The sequence below is a fragment of the Halichoerus grypus genome, chromosome 9 (genome assembly GCF_964656455.1).
Source record: "Halichoerus grypus chromosome 9, mHalGry1.hap1.1, whole genome shotgun sequence".
NCBI classification, from domain to species: Eukaryota; Metazoa; Chordata; class Mammalia; order Carnivora; family Phocidae; genus Halichoerus; species Halichoerus grypus.
This window is the reverse complement of record NC_135720.1, coordinates 141,991,720-142,008,770: the sequence shown is the minus strand read 5'-3', so window position 1 is coordinate 142,008,770 and position 17,051 is coordinate 141,991,720. Positions and strand designations below refer to the sequence as shown.

Sequence of the window (17,051 nt, the reverse complement as noted above, 5' to 3'; positions counted from 1 at the left end):
GTAGTGAAGTTATGTCTGGTATGCACTAAGTTCAGAGTACACGGCCGGTTTCCTTGGATCTCAATGTTTTAACCTAATGTTTTATAAATGTATTCAGGATGGATTCTACCAAGGTAGCACAAACTCGTTACCAGCCTTTCTTGTGAAAATATGGATGGCTCTGAAAAGAGCCTTTAACTTGCTGTAGTTAAGTGGAAGATACGTGCTGTCTGTACTAGACTTTACTTTCCCTTGGCCTTGTGGTGGCTCTCGGTCTTCTTGGGCAGCAGCACGGCCTGGATGTTGGGCAGGACGCCGCCCTGCGCGATGGTGACGCGGCCCAGCAGCTTGTTGAGCTCCTCGTCGTTGCGGATGGCCAGCTGCAGGTGGCGCGGGATGATGCGCGTCTTCTTGTTGTCGCGCGCCGCGTTGCCCGCCAGCTCCAGGATCTCGGCCGTCAGGTACTCCAGCACGGCCGCCAGGTACACGGGCGCGCCGGCGCCCACCCGCTCGGCGTAGTTGCCCTTGCGGAGCAGGCGGTGCACGCGGCCCACCGGGAACTGCAGGCCGGCCCGCGACGAGCGCGTCTTGGCCTTGGCCCGGGTCTTGCCCCCTTGCTTCCCACGTCCAGACATGCCAACTCAATTGAACAACTGAACCTCTGCGAAAAATGAAGAAACGTACGTAACTACTTTGAAAAAAAAATGCTTTTATAGTCATCGCAGGGATGAGGCAACGAGCTATCCCATTGGTCAAAATATATTAGTCTGTATATCCAATAGGAAGAGAGAATCTGTATCCTTTATTTGCATAAACCCCTCCCCTTAGTGAAAGCGTTGTGATTTTATCCAATGAGAAGTGATAATTCTTGAAACTTCATTTGCATTGAAGAACTATAAAAGAATGAGCTCTGGACCCTTCATAACACTAACCTTTGTTGTGGTGAATGCGATTAGCATTTCTACCGCTTCTAAGGAAAAGCCATGCCTGAGCCTTCCAAATCTGCTCCGGCCCCGAAGAAGGGCTCCAAGAAGGCCATCACTAAAGCGCAGAAAAAGGATGGCAAGAAGCGCAAGCGCAGCCGCAAGGAGAGCTACTCCATCTACGTGTACAAGGTCCTGAAGCAGGTGCACCCCGACACGGGCATCTCGTCCAAGGCCATGGGCATCATGAACTCGTTCGTCAACGACATCTTCGAGCGCATCGCGGGCGAGGCGTCCCGCCTGGCGCATTACAACAAGCGCTCGACCATCACGTCGCGGGAGATCCAGACGGCCGTGCGCCTGCTGCTGCCCGGGGAGCTGGCCAAGCACGCCGTGTCCGAGGGCACCAAGGCCGTCACCAAGTACACCAGCTCCAAGTGAGTGTGTCTTCCGAGGCACAGTCAACCCCAAAGGCTCTTTTCAGAGCCACCCACTTGATCGAAAGAGAGCTGTGACTACCACTTCCGTAGCGGTGTGAAGTGCAAGTCCGGTACTATAGCTTGAGTCCTCAGGAATCTAACCGAAGGATGCTCCTGGAGGCAATGCTGGAGCCGAGGAGGGATTTGAAAGGTAGCCTTAAAGCGAAATACAGTCCTGTGGTGTAATGCTCAAAAGGGCTAATTCACCTCTTTTTCAGCCCAGGTTCCGTTTTTCCCTAAGCCTCAGGATGCTTGTAAGTGTTCACTCTGCCCTTCCCAGTGTCCACGTTTCTAGAAGAAATAGGGATTTTCCTGCTGGGTAAAGAAGTGGTTGAAATTTTTCAGAATAGGGACCCTCAGGAGATAATTAATCCAGACTTGCCTTATTGGGAGGAGGAGCAGTTTTGGGCGGCGGAAAGAGAGCAAGTGAGGGCTTAAAGACCTGGACCCTAAATTCCCTGGCCTAAAGCACTGGGTAAACAGTAGACAGTCGCCCGTGGTCCCCGTGGGCACCTCTGGGGTATACCTCAAGCTCTGCACAGATTAAAGGAAATTAGTTGCGCATTAGAATTGTTTACAGATGGCAATAGCCTATCTAAACCTTTTCAATTTTTCTTACGTCCCAGAAATCCGAGCTCCCATTTCCTGTTCTGGGTGTCTGGCTTTTCGGGAATGCCACTAGAAGGGCGGGAAGGATGGCCCTCCAGCTATAAGAAGAACAAAAGGTTTGAATTTCCCGCTCTTCCCAATCGCGCCACTTCACTGGCTGGCGGGGAAGGCCCGGGTCAGGAGAGGAAGATGTGCTGGTTTTTCTTGGTAAACCTTTTTCAAAGAACCCGGACTCCAAAAATAATCCCCAATAGACAGAAAATGGCCTTGGTTGAGGAAGAGGAGGTAATGGGTCAGGTCTAAATCCGGGGCTGGGGGAGGGGAGGAGAATGGGTAGGACTAAGCTGCTGACTGCCTACGAAAAAGAGGAAAACAGTATTTTTCATCTGTTTATGAGCATTTTATGTAGTTGACATACAACAGTGTCTTTGGATGAAGAGATAAAATATACAGTAGAATTTCTTTAAAAGGACCCCTTTATAAAGAAAATTTAAATTGAAATGATCTTTTTTCCAGATCCCACATGTCAGCCAACCGCTCTATGAGTACTTCAGGTCTCAGCAACACAAAATATAGTTGTGAATGAGACCCCAGCCTCAAAAATTAATAATTATAAAAAGACATATTCTGCCCCCCTCCCTTTTTTTTTAATTATCTAACTCAGGCAACAGTTTAAGAATCACTGACCCTTAATATTATTTCTTATCCTGTTCAAAATGGTCTGAGGTAGGGATATTTTCTCCCCATCTTGTCCTTCAAAACTTTTGCCTGCCTGCTTGCTTTCTACCGTTCATCTCTCTCCTCTCTCTCCCTCCATGCTCCACTTCATTCCTAATATTTGATGCTTTACCTAAAACTTTACCCTTAATTGACAAGTTCAAACTAAACTTGGGTTTGTAAACTCAGACCTAGGCCTTTTTACCATCTCTACTGAATACCTGGCTGATCTCTAATAAGTGCACAGAGAATTTAAAAAAATCAGATGCCTGGACTCTGTGGTAGACTCCCGATCTATAGTGGGGAGTGGTGAGAAAGCAGGAAAAAACTCATAAAATCTCTCCAGCTGCATCTGATGAGGCACCAATTTTGGACACAGCAAAGCCAGCAGGCAAGCCATCCAAGTGAAATTCTACAAGGGTTTATATACCCTCTTCCCTAATAAAATACCCACATTTCCTCCAGAGAGGCAGTTTCTGAGTAAAAAGGCAAATGAAAAAAAAAAAAAAAAAAAGCCTGTATTACTTCCCTGATTCTCCTTGCAGCCACGGGAAGTTTTGCCTGCCTTCCTATCCAACAAAGATGAGCTGGAGACAGGAAGAGCTCAATCTGTCGGGGAGGGAAAGGGGAGCTGCTCTGGGCTAAGTTCTGGGTGCCAGGAAGAAGACAGAGGGGGGGTGGGGAGACTTTTAATTTGGAGGAAGGTTGAGAATTTGGAAAAGAGAAGAAAGATCCACAGACAGATAACAGGGCGTCCAGAAAGTGTTCATGATTCAGGAAATAGGGCACAGTTAGAAATGGGATGCCCTGGCCCTGCTTCCTGGCAGATGAGAGGACACAGACTTCTCAGTCTTCAGCATCTCTCTGCAACATTTGATGTCTTTCTTCTTGGCTTTTCGTTTCCATTAAATAATATACACATTTAAGTCAGTTCTTTTTAACTTCCTTGCAAAATAATACCTGCCCGTTATTTTAAAATAACAACCACCACAAATAATTTCAAATAAACAAATGAAAATCAACTGTAATTCCATTATCCAGGACTTTTTTGCCATCAATCTTCTGGAAATTTTATTTTGTGCCAGTCTATATGCATATAGATATATCAATGTCATGTGAGTTCGTACTTTCTCTTATCCTTTAAAATTTAATAGAGATCTTGTTGCCAGGTGAACAGGGAAACCCTGGGCCCTGGGGCCTCCATTCAGCCAGTTCCAAAGAGGTGATCAAAGGTTCTTGGTCGTGTCATAAGAAAGAATTCAAGGACAGACATGTAACACAGAGGACAAGGGACACAAGCGGGAAAGTTTATTAAAGTTAAAAGTATACCCTTGAGATATGAGAGAGAAGGAGTGGCCTCCCCCTGCTTTTTCTTCCTCACTTGCTCAGGGCTTTCCTGTCGTGGCGCCACCATCTTGGCCCTGTCTGGTGGGATCCGGCCTCTCGTGGATGCTGCCAGGACAGGCCTCTGACCTTCCCCACAGCTGGCCATGCCCGCCTCCTTGCTGGCCTCCGGGCATCCTGTTAGAACCTAGCCTATTCTAACAGTACCAGAAAGAGAGCTATTGTCAGGGATAACTTTTTTTTTTTTAAATCTGAAAAACTTACCTGCAAGGCAGGGCAAATATCTGATTAACCAAACATCTACTCTTACCTTCTTGTGAATTGCCAACTCTCCTCTGTAGCCCCAGGTCCTCACCCCATTCCTTAGCTCAGGATGGCATACAATCGTCAATTGCCTGACTGCCTTTGAGTCTCATGTCTTTACGGGGCTCTCAGACATAAGAAATTATATTTGCTTTTCTCCTATTAATCTGCCTTGTGTCGAAATGTAATTATTAAACCAGCCAAAGAGCCTAGAAGGGAAGAAGGGAACATTTTTCCACCTCTACATTACCACTGCTGGTTTACAGATGTAAACAAGCCACTCGTTGAGTTCTATATATTTGCTAACTTTTTGTATAGTTGTTCTATCAATTGTTGAGAGGGGGTGTTGACCTGTCTACCTGTCTACCGATTACTCCTTGCAGTTCTACCAGTTTTCCTCACATATTTTGTAAGGCTGTTATTTGGTGCTTACACATTTATCAAGAATTGCTGGGTTTGGGGCACCTGGGTGGCTCAGTCGGTTAAGCACCTGTCTTCAGCTCAGGTCATGATCTCAGGGTCCTGGGATCGAGTCCTGAATCAGGCTCTCTGCTCAGCGGGTGGTCTGCTTCTTCCTCTGCCTGTCAGTCCCCCTGCTTGTGCTCTCTCCCTCTCTCTGTCAAATAAATAAATGAAATCTTAAGAAACAAAGCAAAACAAAACAAAAAAGAATGGCTTGGTTTTCTTATTAGATTGACCCTTTTATCATTCTGTAATGTCCTTTTCTATCTCTGGTAATTTTCTTTGCTCTGGTTTACTTACTCGATACGGATACAGGCACCCTTGATTCCTTTTGTTGATATTTGCAGGGTTTTTCTTCCTCTACCCTATAATTTCAGCATGTGTGTATCGTTATATTTGAAGTGAGTTCCTGTAGACAATGAAGGGGAACATTATTTGCCACCCTAAAATATGCTTCCTTGGCATAAGGATTACCTAAACTGATTTTTTTGGTAAAGATTTATTTATTTATTTGACAGAGAGAGAGAGAGAGCACAAGTAGGCAGAGAGGCAGGCAGAGGGAGAGGGCGAAGCAGGCTCCCCGCAGAGCAGGGAGCCCGACGTGAGGCTCGATCCCAGGACCCTGAGATCATGACCTGAGCAAAAGGCAGATGCTTAACCGACTGAGCCACCCAGACACCCATGATTTTTTTTTTTTTAAATAGAAGACATTAAAAAAGCTTTGAAAACCTAGTAGAAGTTAACCTTTTGTAAGAGAAATTTACATTTACAAGGGAAATCTGCATTTGCAAGAGTGTTTCCCTCTCTGTGCCAGGAAGGATGACTAAACCTGTAGGAACCCATTGGAGAAGGCAAAACCTTCAATCTGCCTAACAACCATAGCCTTGTTTACGGTGCTTTGCCTGGTAACCTCCCAAAATGGGCCTCCCCACCCTCCACCCTGAACATCTTTTGCCTCTAGCTGGAGCTGGTGTTTAAGGTGGTGGCCTGGGCCATCTGAGGCGTTACGCAGTGTTTCCTGGCTCTCCCCCTTGTATACAGGCGGGACAGATTTTATTAAACTTCTGGGGTTTTTTGTTTTTTGTTTTTTTTTAAAAGCTCTGTTTCCTCCTGTTAATCTGTCTTGTATTACTGGTGGTGGGGGTGGTGGTGGTGGTGGGGGTTCAGCTAACAATCTAGAAGGATAGAGGGAAAATTATTTTTCCTCCCTACAACAGCATCCATTTGGAGCATGTACTTTTATCCACTCAGCCGATCTCTATTTTTTAATGGACGTATTTAGACCATGTACATTTAATGCAATTATTGACATTGATGGGGTTCAGGGCATACTACCCCAAAAGATGGCACTTTGACATACTGAATATCTTAAGCTAACGCTAGAGGCGTCTGGGAAAACAGCAAACCAAGGTTACTTTGACCTCCTCTCCCTCACCCCTCTTCCCTAAAGGCAGGATTAGAAAAACATCACCAGAAACAGGGAATTTAGGGCTGAGAAGACTCTATGAACAAACCTTGTTACTTTTTCACCATTTACTCCATTGCCCAAACCCCCTTGTCTTTTCAGTCCTTTAGAAATCTACTTCGTTGCCTAAAGTTATAAAAGCTTCCTGCTTTGGTCACTTCTTTAGGTCTTCATTTTTTTAGGAAGGCTCCCAAGTACATGTAAAAATTCCAGTAAAATTTGTACGCTTTTCTCCTGCTAGTTTATCTTTGTCAGTTTAATTATCACACCCAGCCAGGGACTCTAAAAGGGTTTAGGAAAAATTTTTCTTCCATACATGTTAGGCCTTAAGTTTGCCATTTTACTTTTTGTTTTCTGGTGGGTTTTTTTGTTTGTTTTTAATTTTTCCCTCACTGTTGTTCGTTTCTCTGTTTTCTAATTCAGACTTTCCTGTGGGCTGCTTGAATATTTTCTTGAGACAATTTAAATTTGAATCATCTGTTGTCTTTGGATAGTTTTTAGTGGTTGCTCTAGATATTACAGACACATAACATCACGGTCCACTGGTATCTATGTTACTAGTTCACCTTTACAAAGCTTGCCTCCTTTTAAATCTTTTTACCCTCTCTTGTTCATAATTATCTGAAATATTTCCTCTATATACATCGAGAACCACATCAGATAATATAAGAAATTCAGCTTCTAAACATAATTTAGAAAACTCAAGAGAACTGTATTTACCCATATTTCTTTCTTTACTTTCTTCCTTCCTAATGTTCCAAAAATCTTATATAATTTCCATTCTTTTTCAAGAACTTCCTTTTGCCATTCTTCTCTGGAGTGATATGCTAGCAACAAATTCCACTTTACTTCATCTGAGAATGTCTTTATTTCCCCCCCGATTCCTAAAGGACGGTACCAGTTCCCTTCTTTTAGCTCTTAAAAAATGTGACATTGCCTTTTGGTATGTGGTTTCTGATGAGAAATCTGCTGTCACTTGAATTGATTTTTCCCTTTTATGTAGATTTTATTTCTCTCACTGCTTTCAAGATTTTTTTTGTTTAGTTTTTAGTTTGCATAGATTAGATTATGATGTATCTTATGGCAAGAATGTGTTTGGGTTTATTCTACTTGGGGGTTTGTGTAGCTTCTGAGATCTGTAGGTTTACATCTTTTGTCAATTTTAGGAATTCTTGGGCATTATTTCTCCAAATACTTTTCCAATACCACCCTCTTTTCTCCTCTCCTTTTGATTCTCTAAAGACATGAATGTTAGGTCTTTTGTCATTGTCCCACGTGTCTCTGATGATGATTTTTCTCCCCAGTCTATTCTCTCTCTGTTGTTCAAATTGGGTAATTTCTGGGCGCCTGGGTGGCTCAGTCGTTAAGCGTCGCCTTCGGCTCAGGTCATGATCCCAGGGTCCCGGGATCGAGCCCCGCATCGGGCTCCCTGCTCCGCAGGAAGCCTGCTTCTCCCTCTCCCACTCCCTCTGCTTGTGTTCCCTCTCTCGCTGTCTCTTTCTCTGTCAAATAAATAAATAAAATCTTTAAAAAAAAAAAAAAAAACAAATTGGGTAATTTCTATTTTTCTATCTTCAGATTCACTGATTTTTTTCCCTCCGTCTTCTCCATTCTGCTGTTGAGCCCATCCATGGAGCTTTTTATTTCAGTTGTTGTATTTTTTCAGTTCTAAAATCTGAATTTGGTTCTTCTTTACATCTTTTACCTTTTTTCCAGAGGTTTTCCAGTCTTTCATTTGTTTCAAGTGTGTCTGTAATTGCTCACTGAAGTATTTTTTATGATGGCTGCTTTAAAATCCTGGGTGGATGATTCCCACATCCTGAGAGGGGAGAAGCGCCTCATCATTGCTGAGTAAGTGAAGTCCAGGATCCCCATGTGGCCTCTGTGGAAACCCTATGCCTAGGGAGATGGGGAGGCAGATGCACAATTTTTTCCATGGTGTTTCGTTGGAGTACAGTGCTTATTTCATAAGTTTTCTACTTTCTAGGTCGACCCTTGGTCTTTTGGCTAGAGATGCCAAGTTTTTCTTGTTTTGTGTCTTTATTGTTGCTGTTGTTTGTTTGCTCTCCTTGCCATTTCTAGATTGCCAAGTTCTTCAGCTTGAATGTACTCAAACCCAGACTCTTCCAAATGCTTCTACTTGTAGGGGAGGAACAACTTCTCTCTACACTCACAGGGTCTCCAACTGGGTCTAAGAATTCAACTGACATAGAGTAATGGGAAAAAACCTACAAGTTTTAATTATTACTTTTTGTTTACATGCACATGGAAGTTTTTGAAGGAAAAATGAAGATCCAAAGAAGCAGTTAGAATTTAATGCTTATACACTGTGTCAGACAAAGAACAGCTGTGTGACAACATGACAGGCAAAGGGGCTGGGGCTGGGGTAGTTAACTGGGTGAAGAGACTAGGAAGATTAAGGGTTCGTTTAGCAGTGTTTGTACAGATTTCTCTTAGCCTCAATTTCCCGTCCATGGTGAGAAGAATGACTCTTTCTTTCTGGTATAGGGAGGACACCTTTCACATGGGAATTTCAACCCCTGCTTTTAAGGAAAAAAAGGTAAAAAATGAGATTGTCCTCGCAGCTGTTCTTATGCAAGTCCTTTAACTCCAACTAGTCAATATACCAGAGCAGCATATTTGGGGAGGGCATGTTCTGGACTCCTTCAACAATAGCCTCAAGGCCAGTTAGATTTTCTCAAGTGAGTTCAAGTCACATTACACTTTTTTGATTGAGCAAGGAAAAGATATTTACTTTCTTTCATTGCTTATATAAACCCATATGCGTCCTGCTCCTGGCGGAAGAGGGGTTCCTGGGGACAGCTACTCTTCTCATATTTTTATGGAAGAATTTACCCCCCTCATCTTCCTCCCCAATATCTGCCCTCCACATTATTCTTCAGAGTCAAATGCCTAGATCTTGCTGATTTTGAAAACTTGCTAATAGGATTTCATTAAGTTGTTCTACTCATAGCAGAGGCCAAGTGTTTGTCGATTTGTCTGACGTAGTGACCTAGATAACGGGAAGACTTATTTTCATCTGTGACTCAGTGGAGTATAGATTTGTGATGTTGTGACTGCAGTCCAGTTTCTATTCTGGGTTTTTGAAACAGGCCTTAATCTTGCCTTCTATTTTACCTGGCTCTGTACATACCCACTGCTCCATCCAAAGTGACCTACAGTGTATTCAGGAAATTAGAACACTTCTATCTTCTGGCCCTTAGCTTCTGACGTTCCCTTGGCTTTGGATGCATGTGGCCTTTTATTGAAGCATTTATTCTTCTTGTTTGGCTAACTTCGTCCCCTCTTTCAGGTTTGAGCTCAAATGATACCGTCTTGGTGACGCTTTCCCTGACCATCCCTGTATCTATGCCCGTTTCCTACCTTTTGTCCAAACCACTCATCACCAAAAAATGCACTGTGCACTTTTACTATGTACTTAGCTTATTGTGTGCTTCCCCACACTAGAAGAGCTTCACCACAAGGGTACAAACAGGTTGTTATCTGCTTTTTTCACTGCCGCATTCCATGTACCTGGAACACTGGCATGTAGCAGGGATTCAGTAAGTACACATTGACCGAATGCTGGATGCTCATCTCCCACACACACTCTCTTCCCCTTCTAACCCACAGTGATTACTCTTCTCCTCCATGTGGTCTTATATTACTTATTATTTAAACCTTCTTTTTGGGATGCAGATTATGCTCTACTATTTAGTCTTCAGATATACAATTCTTCCCTTTTCAAGAGTATCAATTCTTCGAGGCAGGATTTGAGATATCTTTTTATATCTCCATCTGGGGTCTGGCAAAGACACTGAGCCAGTGGTTATTATCAGTGTTGTTGATAGTGAAGATAACGATGAAAATAAAAAGGAGGTTGAATATTCTTAAGAGAAAAAGTCAAAAGAGGCAGAAGACTTAAGAGAAGGCAAAAAAGAAACAGAAGATGAGCATCTTTACTCTCCTGCCAGGTTCCCTGGATCAAAGGATGGTTCTCCGACAGATTTGGCTTATGAGTAGATTTTCTCACACATAGGCTCTTGTTCCTTTTACCATCCTGTTTGGGAGTTCGGAGACCTTTAGGCTTGAGCCTGAAAAAATTCCTGAAATAATTATTCACCTCCATCTGGGCCCCATTTAGTTCTATCTCATGGACTATAAAAGGAAAAACGGCATTTCTCCTGGCAATTTCTCTTGACGACGGAGAAATTTCCTGAACCAATTAGAATCCTTTGTGTTGTAGCCAAATGAGAAAAGAGAGAGAGAAGGCAGGAGAATTGGGAATGGCACTGGGAATGATGACTTACCCAGTCAGGAGTTTGGAGTCCTTGTCTCATTAACTCAGCGTGAGCCTGCACAAAGTCAAACAAACAATCTCAGTCTCTAAGTTTTCAGTCTCTAAGGTGAACACAGTACTCTACATACCTTGAAGGTGGTTCCCGTAAGGCCTCATATGTAAGATAAAGTCTGAAGCAGAAAATTTGCTGTCCTAGGTCAGGGGCTGTATGGTCCAGGTCTTGCCTTCAGTTTTCATTGTTCAGATAATTTAAGATTTGGGCTCTGACAAAAGAATTATTATTATTATTATTTTTAAGATTTATGTATTTATTTGAGAGCAAGCAAGCGAGGGGTGGGGAGGGCAGAGGGAGAGAGAATCTTAAACCGACTCCGCCCTAAGAGCAGAGGCCCACGCTGGGGCTCCCTGGGGCTCAGTCCCCCAACCCTGAGATCAGGTCTAGAGCCTAAACCGAGTCCCATGCTTAACCCACTGCGCCAGCCAGGTTTCCCCATAGAATCATTTTGTTCCTTTTCTTTCTTTTCTGTTTTAAGGTTCAAAGCGTTAACGCAACTGCTGGAATAGACAGACTTCTTTAAATGTTATTTATTTAGCAATTTTTCTGTTTCTTCCTTTCCACAATCAGTCACAATCCTGGAAAAGGAAAAACGGCCAGAAGACAGCAATGAGGACAATCACTTCTGCTTCTGACTGCATTTTGAAATAGTATTATTTGAAAGAACCAAATTGACTCATTTATTAGTATTAAAATAAAAGCTCTTCAGGCCTCATGACACTAGAGCTGCAAAAACCTTCCGCTAGGTGGAGGGCGTGTATGCAAATGAGGGATGCTGATTCTGCTTTCCCATTGGTTACTTGAAAATAGCCAATGGGAGGCTTGCAAAGAGCCTACCTCCCGTTAGTATAAATACTTCTCTTGCGCTCACTCTGGCTCTATATTGCTTGCGTTTTCTTCTGGAGGCGTTTGCTTTCTACACCGTCACTCATGTCAGGTCGCGGCAAACAAGGCGGCAAGGCCCGCGCCAAGGCCAAGACGCGCTCGTCGCGGGCCGGCCTGCAGTTCCCGGTGGGCCGCGTGCACCGCCTGCTCCGCAAGGGCAACTATTCGGAGCGGGTGGGCGCCGGCGCGCCCGTGTACCTGGCGGCCGTGCTGGAGTACCTGACGGCCGAGATCCTGGAGCTGGCGGGCAACGCGGCGCGCGACAACAAGAAGACGCGCATCATCCCGCGCCACCTGCAGCTGGCCATCCGCAACGACGAGGAGCTCAACAAGCTGCTGGGCCGCGTCACCATCGCGCAGGGCGGCGTCCTGCCCAACATCCAGGCCGTGCTGCTGCCCAAGAAGACCGAGAGCCACCACAAGGCCAAGGGAAAGTAAAATGCTGACCGTTTTTCCTTACATGGGTTTTTCCTAATCGAGTTAACCTAACAACTTGCAAAGGCTCTTTTAAGAGCCACCCACTTTTTCCTTTGAAAGAGCTGTCCTGCTTTGAACTATTACGAGCCTTTAAAAACAAAAGGTGAAATGTCACAATTAACCCTCAGAAAGCTTTTACCACCCCCCTTATAAAAAATCAGTAATATTAGTTTTGAGGTAAAAGCCACACGTGGGTTTAGTGTACTTGGCTAACTTGACCGTGTTTGGCCATATGAGATGGGCTACTTTCTAGTCAGGCAGAAAGGGCTATATTCTACAGATCAAGTTTGAAAGTTTATCGCAAGGACAGCTTCACGTTTTGGAAAATGAAAATAGTGAAAGGCGCTGGGATTTTAAGTTCTTTAACTTTTTATGTTAAAGATTATGGTAAAGAATACCCACATTCTCCACCTAGATCCAAGTTGATGAAAATGTTGCACATTTGCTGAAGCAATTGAGAGTAAATTACAGGTCCTTGATAATTCATGCTTGCGAATAAAGACCATTTTCCTAGTTCACAATATTTGTGCCACACCCAAGAAAATTTTGAATTTCACTTTAGATGCAGCCCATTTGTTTATTTCCCTAAACACCTGCAAATTATCTTGAGGATTTCTTTTTTAAAAAAGATCCATTGGAAATTCCTATGTTGCTTTGCGTCGTTACCGTACATTTCAAAATGTCCTGAAGCTCTAGGTGCAAAATTTTTGTACACCGTTGATATGAGAAGGGAAAGGGTAAATAAATGACGTCAGAGTAGCTACAGTGAAGGGCGGGGTTTAGGATTCATTCACCAATCTGAAAGCAACTCTTAATCCGGGCACCCCTCACGGAGCTGGGCCAATCCGGGGAGGGCGCGGGAATTTTTGAATATTCTTGGGCCCAATGGTTGTTGGTCTGGCTGTATAAAAGCAGGAGGGCTGTTTGCCTTTCACCAGCTTCGGGGAAGACACTCTGAGCTCGCTTTTAAGATGGCCCGCACGAAGCAGACGGCCCGCAAGTCGACCGGCGGCAAGGCCCCGCGCAAGCAGCTGGCCACCAAGGCGGCCCGCAAGAGCGCGCCGGCCACCGGCGGCGTGAAGAAGCCGCACCGCTACCGGCCCGGCACGGTGGCCCTGCGCGAGATCCGGCGCTACCAGAAGTCCACCGAGCTGCTGATCCGCAAGCTGCCGTTCCAGCGGCTGGTGCGCGAGATCGCGCAGGACTTCAAGACCGACCTGCGCTTCCAGAGCTCGGCCGTCATGGCCCTGCAGGAGGCGTGCGAGGCCTACCTGGTGGGGCTCTTCGAGGACACCAACCTGTGCGCCATCCACGCCAAGCGCGTCACCATCATGCCCAAGGACATCCAGCTGGCGCGCCGCATCCGCGGGGAGAGGGCGTAGATGTGATTTCCTGCTTCCGTGCCGACTTTCAATCCAAAGGCTCTTTTCAGAGCCACCCAATTAGTTCAAACAAAAGTGGCTGTGATCCTTTCGGTACTCTAGGACTGTGATCCCTGACCATGCTAAGTTGGGAATCCGTGCTAACCCTGGTCATTGGGATATTTTACGACGGAATGATCAGGTTCAACAATGGAATAGCAGACTTACCAATGAATTTTCCCAGATGAGCAAGAGTAGCTTGACAGTAACTAGCCATTTTAAAAGGTAGCAGGGAACATGGACTTTTCTTTGTTTGGATCCTGTTATGATCTTCACATTTTAAGCAATTGCCCGTAATTTTCACCTCTAAGAACACAACCTAAGTTATTCATTGCTGATTCGGAATCAAAGTTTGAAATGAGTATAAATATTCCCGGTTTTTTAGTAGTTTAAGAAGTTTCCTCACTCCAATATAGTTTTCTTATAACATTTCTTCATCTTTTTAATTTTTTTTTAAAATAACTTGAAGTTTCAGCTGAAGTAAGAATCCAACTGCTTGTGCATTTCTTTATAGCTAGCTACCCATTCTTAATAATTGTTTAGCAGTTGATCAGGCATAATTAGTCAAGTCCCTTTATTGCTTAATATGTTATTTCTTATTTGTGGCCCTGCTTGTGATTGGTTGCATGGCTTTATTTCTTCTAGGGCTAGGCAATAATTTTTTCACGATTCTTGGCTGTAGTTTCTATTCAAGTTTAGAAGTCATAATTATTTTTCTTTTGTTGATCTTGCTCTCTGGAGTTGCTGATTCAGTACTGGAAGGAAGATGATCCACATAAAAATAGTGGCTGATTCTTGAAGAAAAATAACATTTGCTTTAAAATTTAATTTCCATATTTCACCCAATATTTTTTCAGAAAACAATTACTTTAAAAATTATATAGCATTTACACTAGGGCGCCTGGGTGGCTCAGTCGGTTAAGCGTCTGCCTTTGGCTCAGGTCATGATCCCGGGGTCCTGGGATTGAGTCCCGCATCGGACTCCTTGCTCTGCGGGGAGCCTGCTTCTCCCTCTCCTCCCCACTTGTGCTCTCTCTCACTATCTCTGTTTCTCTCTCTCAAATAAATAAATAAAATATAAAAAAAAAAAATTAAAAAAGAAATTATATAGCATTTACACTATACTTACAAACTGCCTTTAACAGAACAATACAGTATGCCGTAGAACATGACAGCAGCAAATTCCAAAGGCTTTGTGTGTTTTGTTTTCCACACCTTAGGTCTTAATATCTAAAATTTTGGGCCTCCGTCTGAGATGTGAGTTGATGTACCATATTAAATCATGCGGACAACTCAACAAGAAACATAAAACACAGAAGATTAAACTTGAATTGTGTGGTTTACTTGGATTTATTTACATTCCAGGATTTTAATAAAGCAACTTTTGCTTTACAACATATTTGCATTCTTAAAAATGGTAAGGTTGGACATTTCTGTGTATGTGTGTATGTCACTGTGTTGTACTTTTAACATTTCATTTTTCCAGACTCTCATACGTACCACTCTGGCCCAGACCTTTGCTACCCATATAAAGGGTCTGTCAGAGGCACCCAATGCCCTTGGCTTGAACCAGGGTGACTGCTCTCCAGCTCGGTCCCAGCTGAAGTCCAAGTATCTTGGTTTTTCTTATAGCTGTGCTGGCTCTTACGTTCAGTGTTTGGCTTTTCCCCCGAATATTTTATGTAGCTGTTAGAAAAAGGGTGTCTTAGGTACAGGGCCTGAGAGAATAGCTTTAACAAAAGCAAAAGTACCCACTGCTGTCTGAGGGTTAAATGGCCAGGGTACAGTGGCTCAGACCGTGCTCCTGCCCCACCAGCTGCCCCCCCCTTTCCCAGCCAAGGATCAAGGATTTGGCTTTAAGTCTTCATTTACTTGAGTTCCTCAACCGAAAAATTGCCCAGTGTCTAGGAAAGTAAGGTTCGAACCACCTTAGAATTCATACCTTGTGAATCTTTCTCCAGGAGCCTCTGGAAGCAGGCAGCACAGAACAGCATTTGGATGACAGATGGCCGTGCTCCAGTTCAGTTTTACTGCTTATCGTGACCTTTTACACAAACCGATTTCTCCATCATCAGAAAAACGGGGGTGATACTACCCACCTCAGAACTGTTATTGGGATACTATGAGTTGATTTTTGGACACAGAGCATTGTATAAATGCTATGAATTATCCTGAGCTGTGTATTATTTTCCCTTATATTCTAAGATTTTTTTTAAATTGAAATAAAAATGCAAACTTTAACTTCTAAACTTCCTTTTCATTTGGCATTACTTTGTTGCTCAGTTTGGAAATGAAACTTCAGCAGGTATTTGAAAACCAAAGAATGGAAGAAATTCGCATTTGTAAAAGAAAATTTACTGAACATATTGGACCACAGGTTGTGCCAGCATTTTAATATCAAAGCATTAAGCCTTTATTACTTTATATTAGTGGCGTGACTAGGGTCATGCTGGAGAAAAAAAGGGGTGTTTCACGTACAGATTGTATCTTTTAAACGGTTGTTGCAAGGTCCTCGGTCACACAGAGTTTTCCTCTCCCAGGCACCACGAAGTGATATTACCACACAGGCTAAAGTTTACAGCTAATGCTGTTGGTGTCTAGAACCACACTTTTGGTTTGTTACAGACTTCCAGAAAAGAGGAGGAAGCCAAGGTCAGGGTGCATTTTTCAGACTAAGAAATTTAGTAGTAGCATTTCCAGTCATCCCAGAAGTGACTTACTAATCAATGAGTGTTTTAGGGAGACTTAACACAACAGTGGGAAGTCAGTTTAGAGATGTGAACTGCATTCCAGCCTTGGCTGCAGGACACAGTCCGTGCACCCTGGGAGAGGGCACAAAGGAATATTTTTCAGACAACCATATTTAACATGTCACGTATGAACAGAGTCTGTCAATCAATAGATGAATGGCTAAAGAATATATGCTATATAGAGTTGACCCTTGAACAATGCAGGTTTGAACTGCATGAGCCCATTTATTTATAGATTTTTTTCAATAAATATGATATACTACTGTAAATGTTTTTCTCTTCCTTATGATTTTCTTGATAATATTTTCTTTTCTCTAGTTTGCTTTATAATAAGAATACAGCATATAATACATATGACGTACAAAATATGTGTTAATAGACTTTATGTCATCAGTAAGGCTTCTAATTAACAGTACGGTATTGGTAGTTTTGAGGGGGGGATTCAAAAGTTATATGCGGATTTTCAACTGTGTAGCAGCCAGTACCCCAACCCCTGAGTTTTTCAAGGGTCAACTGTATATACAATGGAATATTAGCATAAAAAAAGGATGAAATCTTATTATTCATATGGATGGACTTAGAGGGTATATGCTAAATGAACTAAGTTAGACAGAGAAAGTCAAACACCATATGATTTCACGTAATATGTGCAATCTAAAAAAACAAAAGAGAGACAAATACAGAGAACAACTTAGTAGTTGTGGGGGTGGGGGGTAAGAAACAAAATAGGTGAAGGAGATTAAGAGATACAAACTTCCAGTTATACAATAAATAATTCACAGGGATGCAAAGTACAGCATAGGGAATATAATCATATTATAATGACTTTGTATGGTAACAGATGGTAGGTAACACATCATGATGAGCATTTCATAATGTGTA

The 17,051-nt window shown here is 43.2% G+C and overlaps 4 protein-coding genes across 5 annotated transcripts; 3 read left to right on the top strand and 1 right to left on the bottom strand.

The window, feature by feature from the left end:
* Positions 1–118: 118 nt before the first annotated feature.
* Positions 119–614, bottom strand: LOC118548398 (histone H2A type 1-E-like). Its single transcript, XM_078054424.1, has one exon. It carries the CDS (start codon positions 612–614, stop codon positions 222–224), a length of 393 nt encoding a protein of 130 aa, XP_077910550.1. The 3' UTR covers positions 119–221.
* A 307-nt stretch (positions 615–921) lies between these two features.
* On the top strand, positions 922–11,506 carry LOC118548428 (histone H2B type 1-B). The gene is made up of 2 exons (XM_036112362.2): positions 922–1,339; positions 11,207–11,506. Exons 1-2 carry the CDS (start codon positions 963–965, stop codon positions 11,247–11,249), a joined length of 420 nt encoding a protein of 139 aa, XP_035968255.2. The 5' UTR covers positions 922–962; the 3' UTR covers positions 11,250–11,506.
* A 60-nt stretch (positions 11,507–11,566) lies between these two features.
* LOC118548410 (histone H2A type 1-B) lies at positions 11,567–11,967 on the top strand. Its single transcript, XM_036112337.2, has one exon. It carries the CDS (start codon positions 11,567–11,569, stop codon positions 11,957–11,959), a length of 393 nt encoding a protein of 130 aa, XP_035968230.1. The 3' UTR covers positions 11,960–11,967.
* A 1,002-nt stretch (positions 11,968–12,969) lies between these two features.
* H3C2 (H3 clustered histone 2) lies at positions 12,970–15,668 on the top strand. 2 transcript variants are annotated; one of them, XM_078055770.1, is made up of 3 exons: positions 12,970–13,644; positions 14,640–14,836; positions 15,381–15,668. In XM_078055770.1, the coding sequence occupies exon 1, from the start codon at positions 12,970–12,972 to the stop codon at positions 13,378–13,380; it is 411 nt and encodes a 136-aa protein (XP_077911896.1). In that variant the 3' UTR covers positions 13,381–13,644; positions 14,640–14,836; positions 15,381–15,668. The 2 variants fall into 2 exon arrangements, with proteins under 2 accessions (XP_077911896.1, XP_077911895.1); XM_078055769.1 differs by having other exon boundaries at positions 12,970–14,836.
* The last annotated feature ends 1,383 nt before the right edge of the window (positions 15,669–17,051 follow it).

Coding starts and splice junctions, on each gene's coding strand:
- LOC118548398 (XM_078054424.1), bottom strand. CDS start 614: ATGTCTGGACGTGGGAAGCAAGGGGGCAAGACCCGGGCCAAGGCCAAG.
- LOC118548428 (XM_036112362.2), top strand. CDS start 963: ATGCCTGAGCCTTCCAAATCTGCTCCGGCCCCGAAGAAGGGCTCCAAG. Junction 1,340..11,206: donor ACCAAGTACACCAGCTCCAA/GTGAGTGTGTCT, acceptor TTCCACAATCAG/TCACAATCCTGGAAAAGGAA.
- LOC118548410 (XM_036112337.2), top strand. CDS start 11,567: ATGTCAGGTCGCGGCAAACAAGGCGGCAAGGCCCGCGCCAAGGCCAAG.
- H3C2 (XM_078055770.1), top strand. CDS start 12,970: ATGGCCCGCACGAAGCAGACGGCCCGCAAGTCGACCGGCGGCAAGGCC.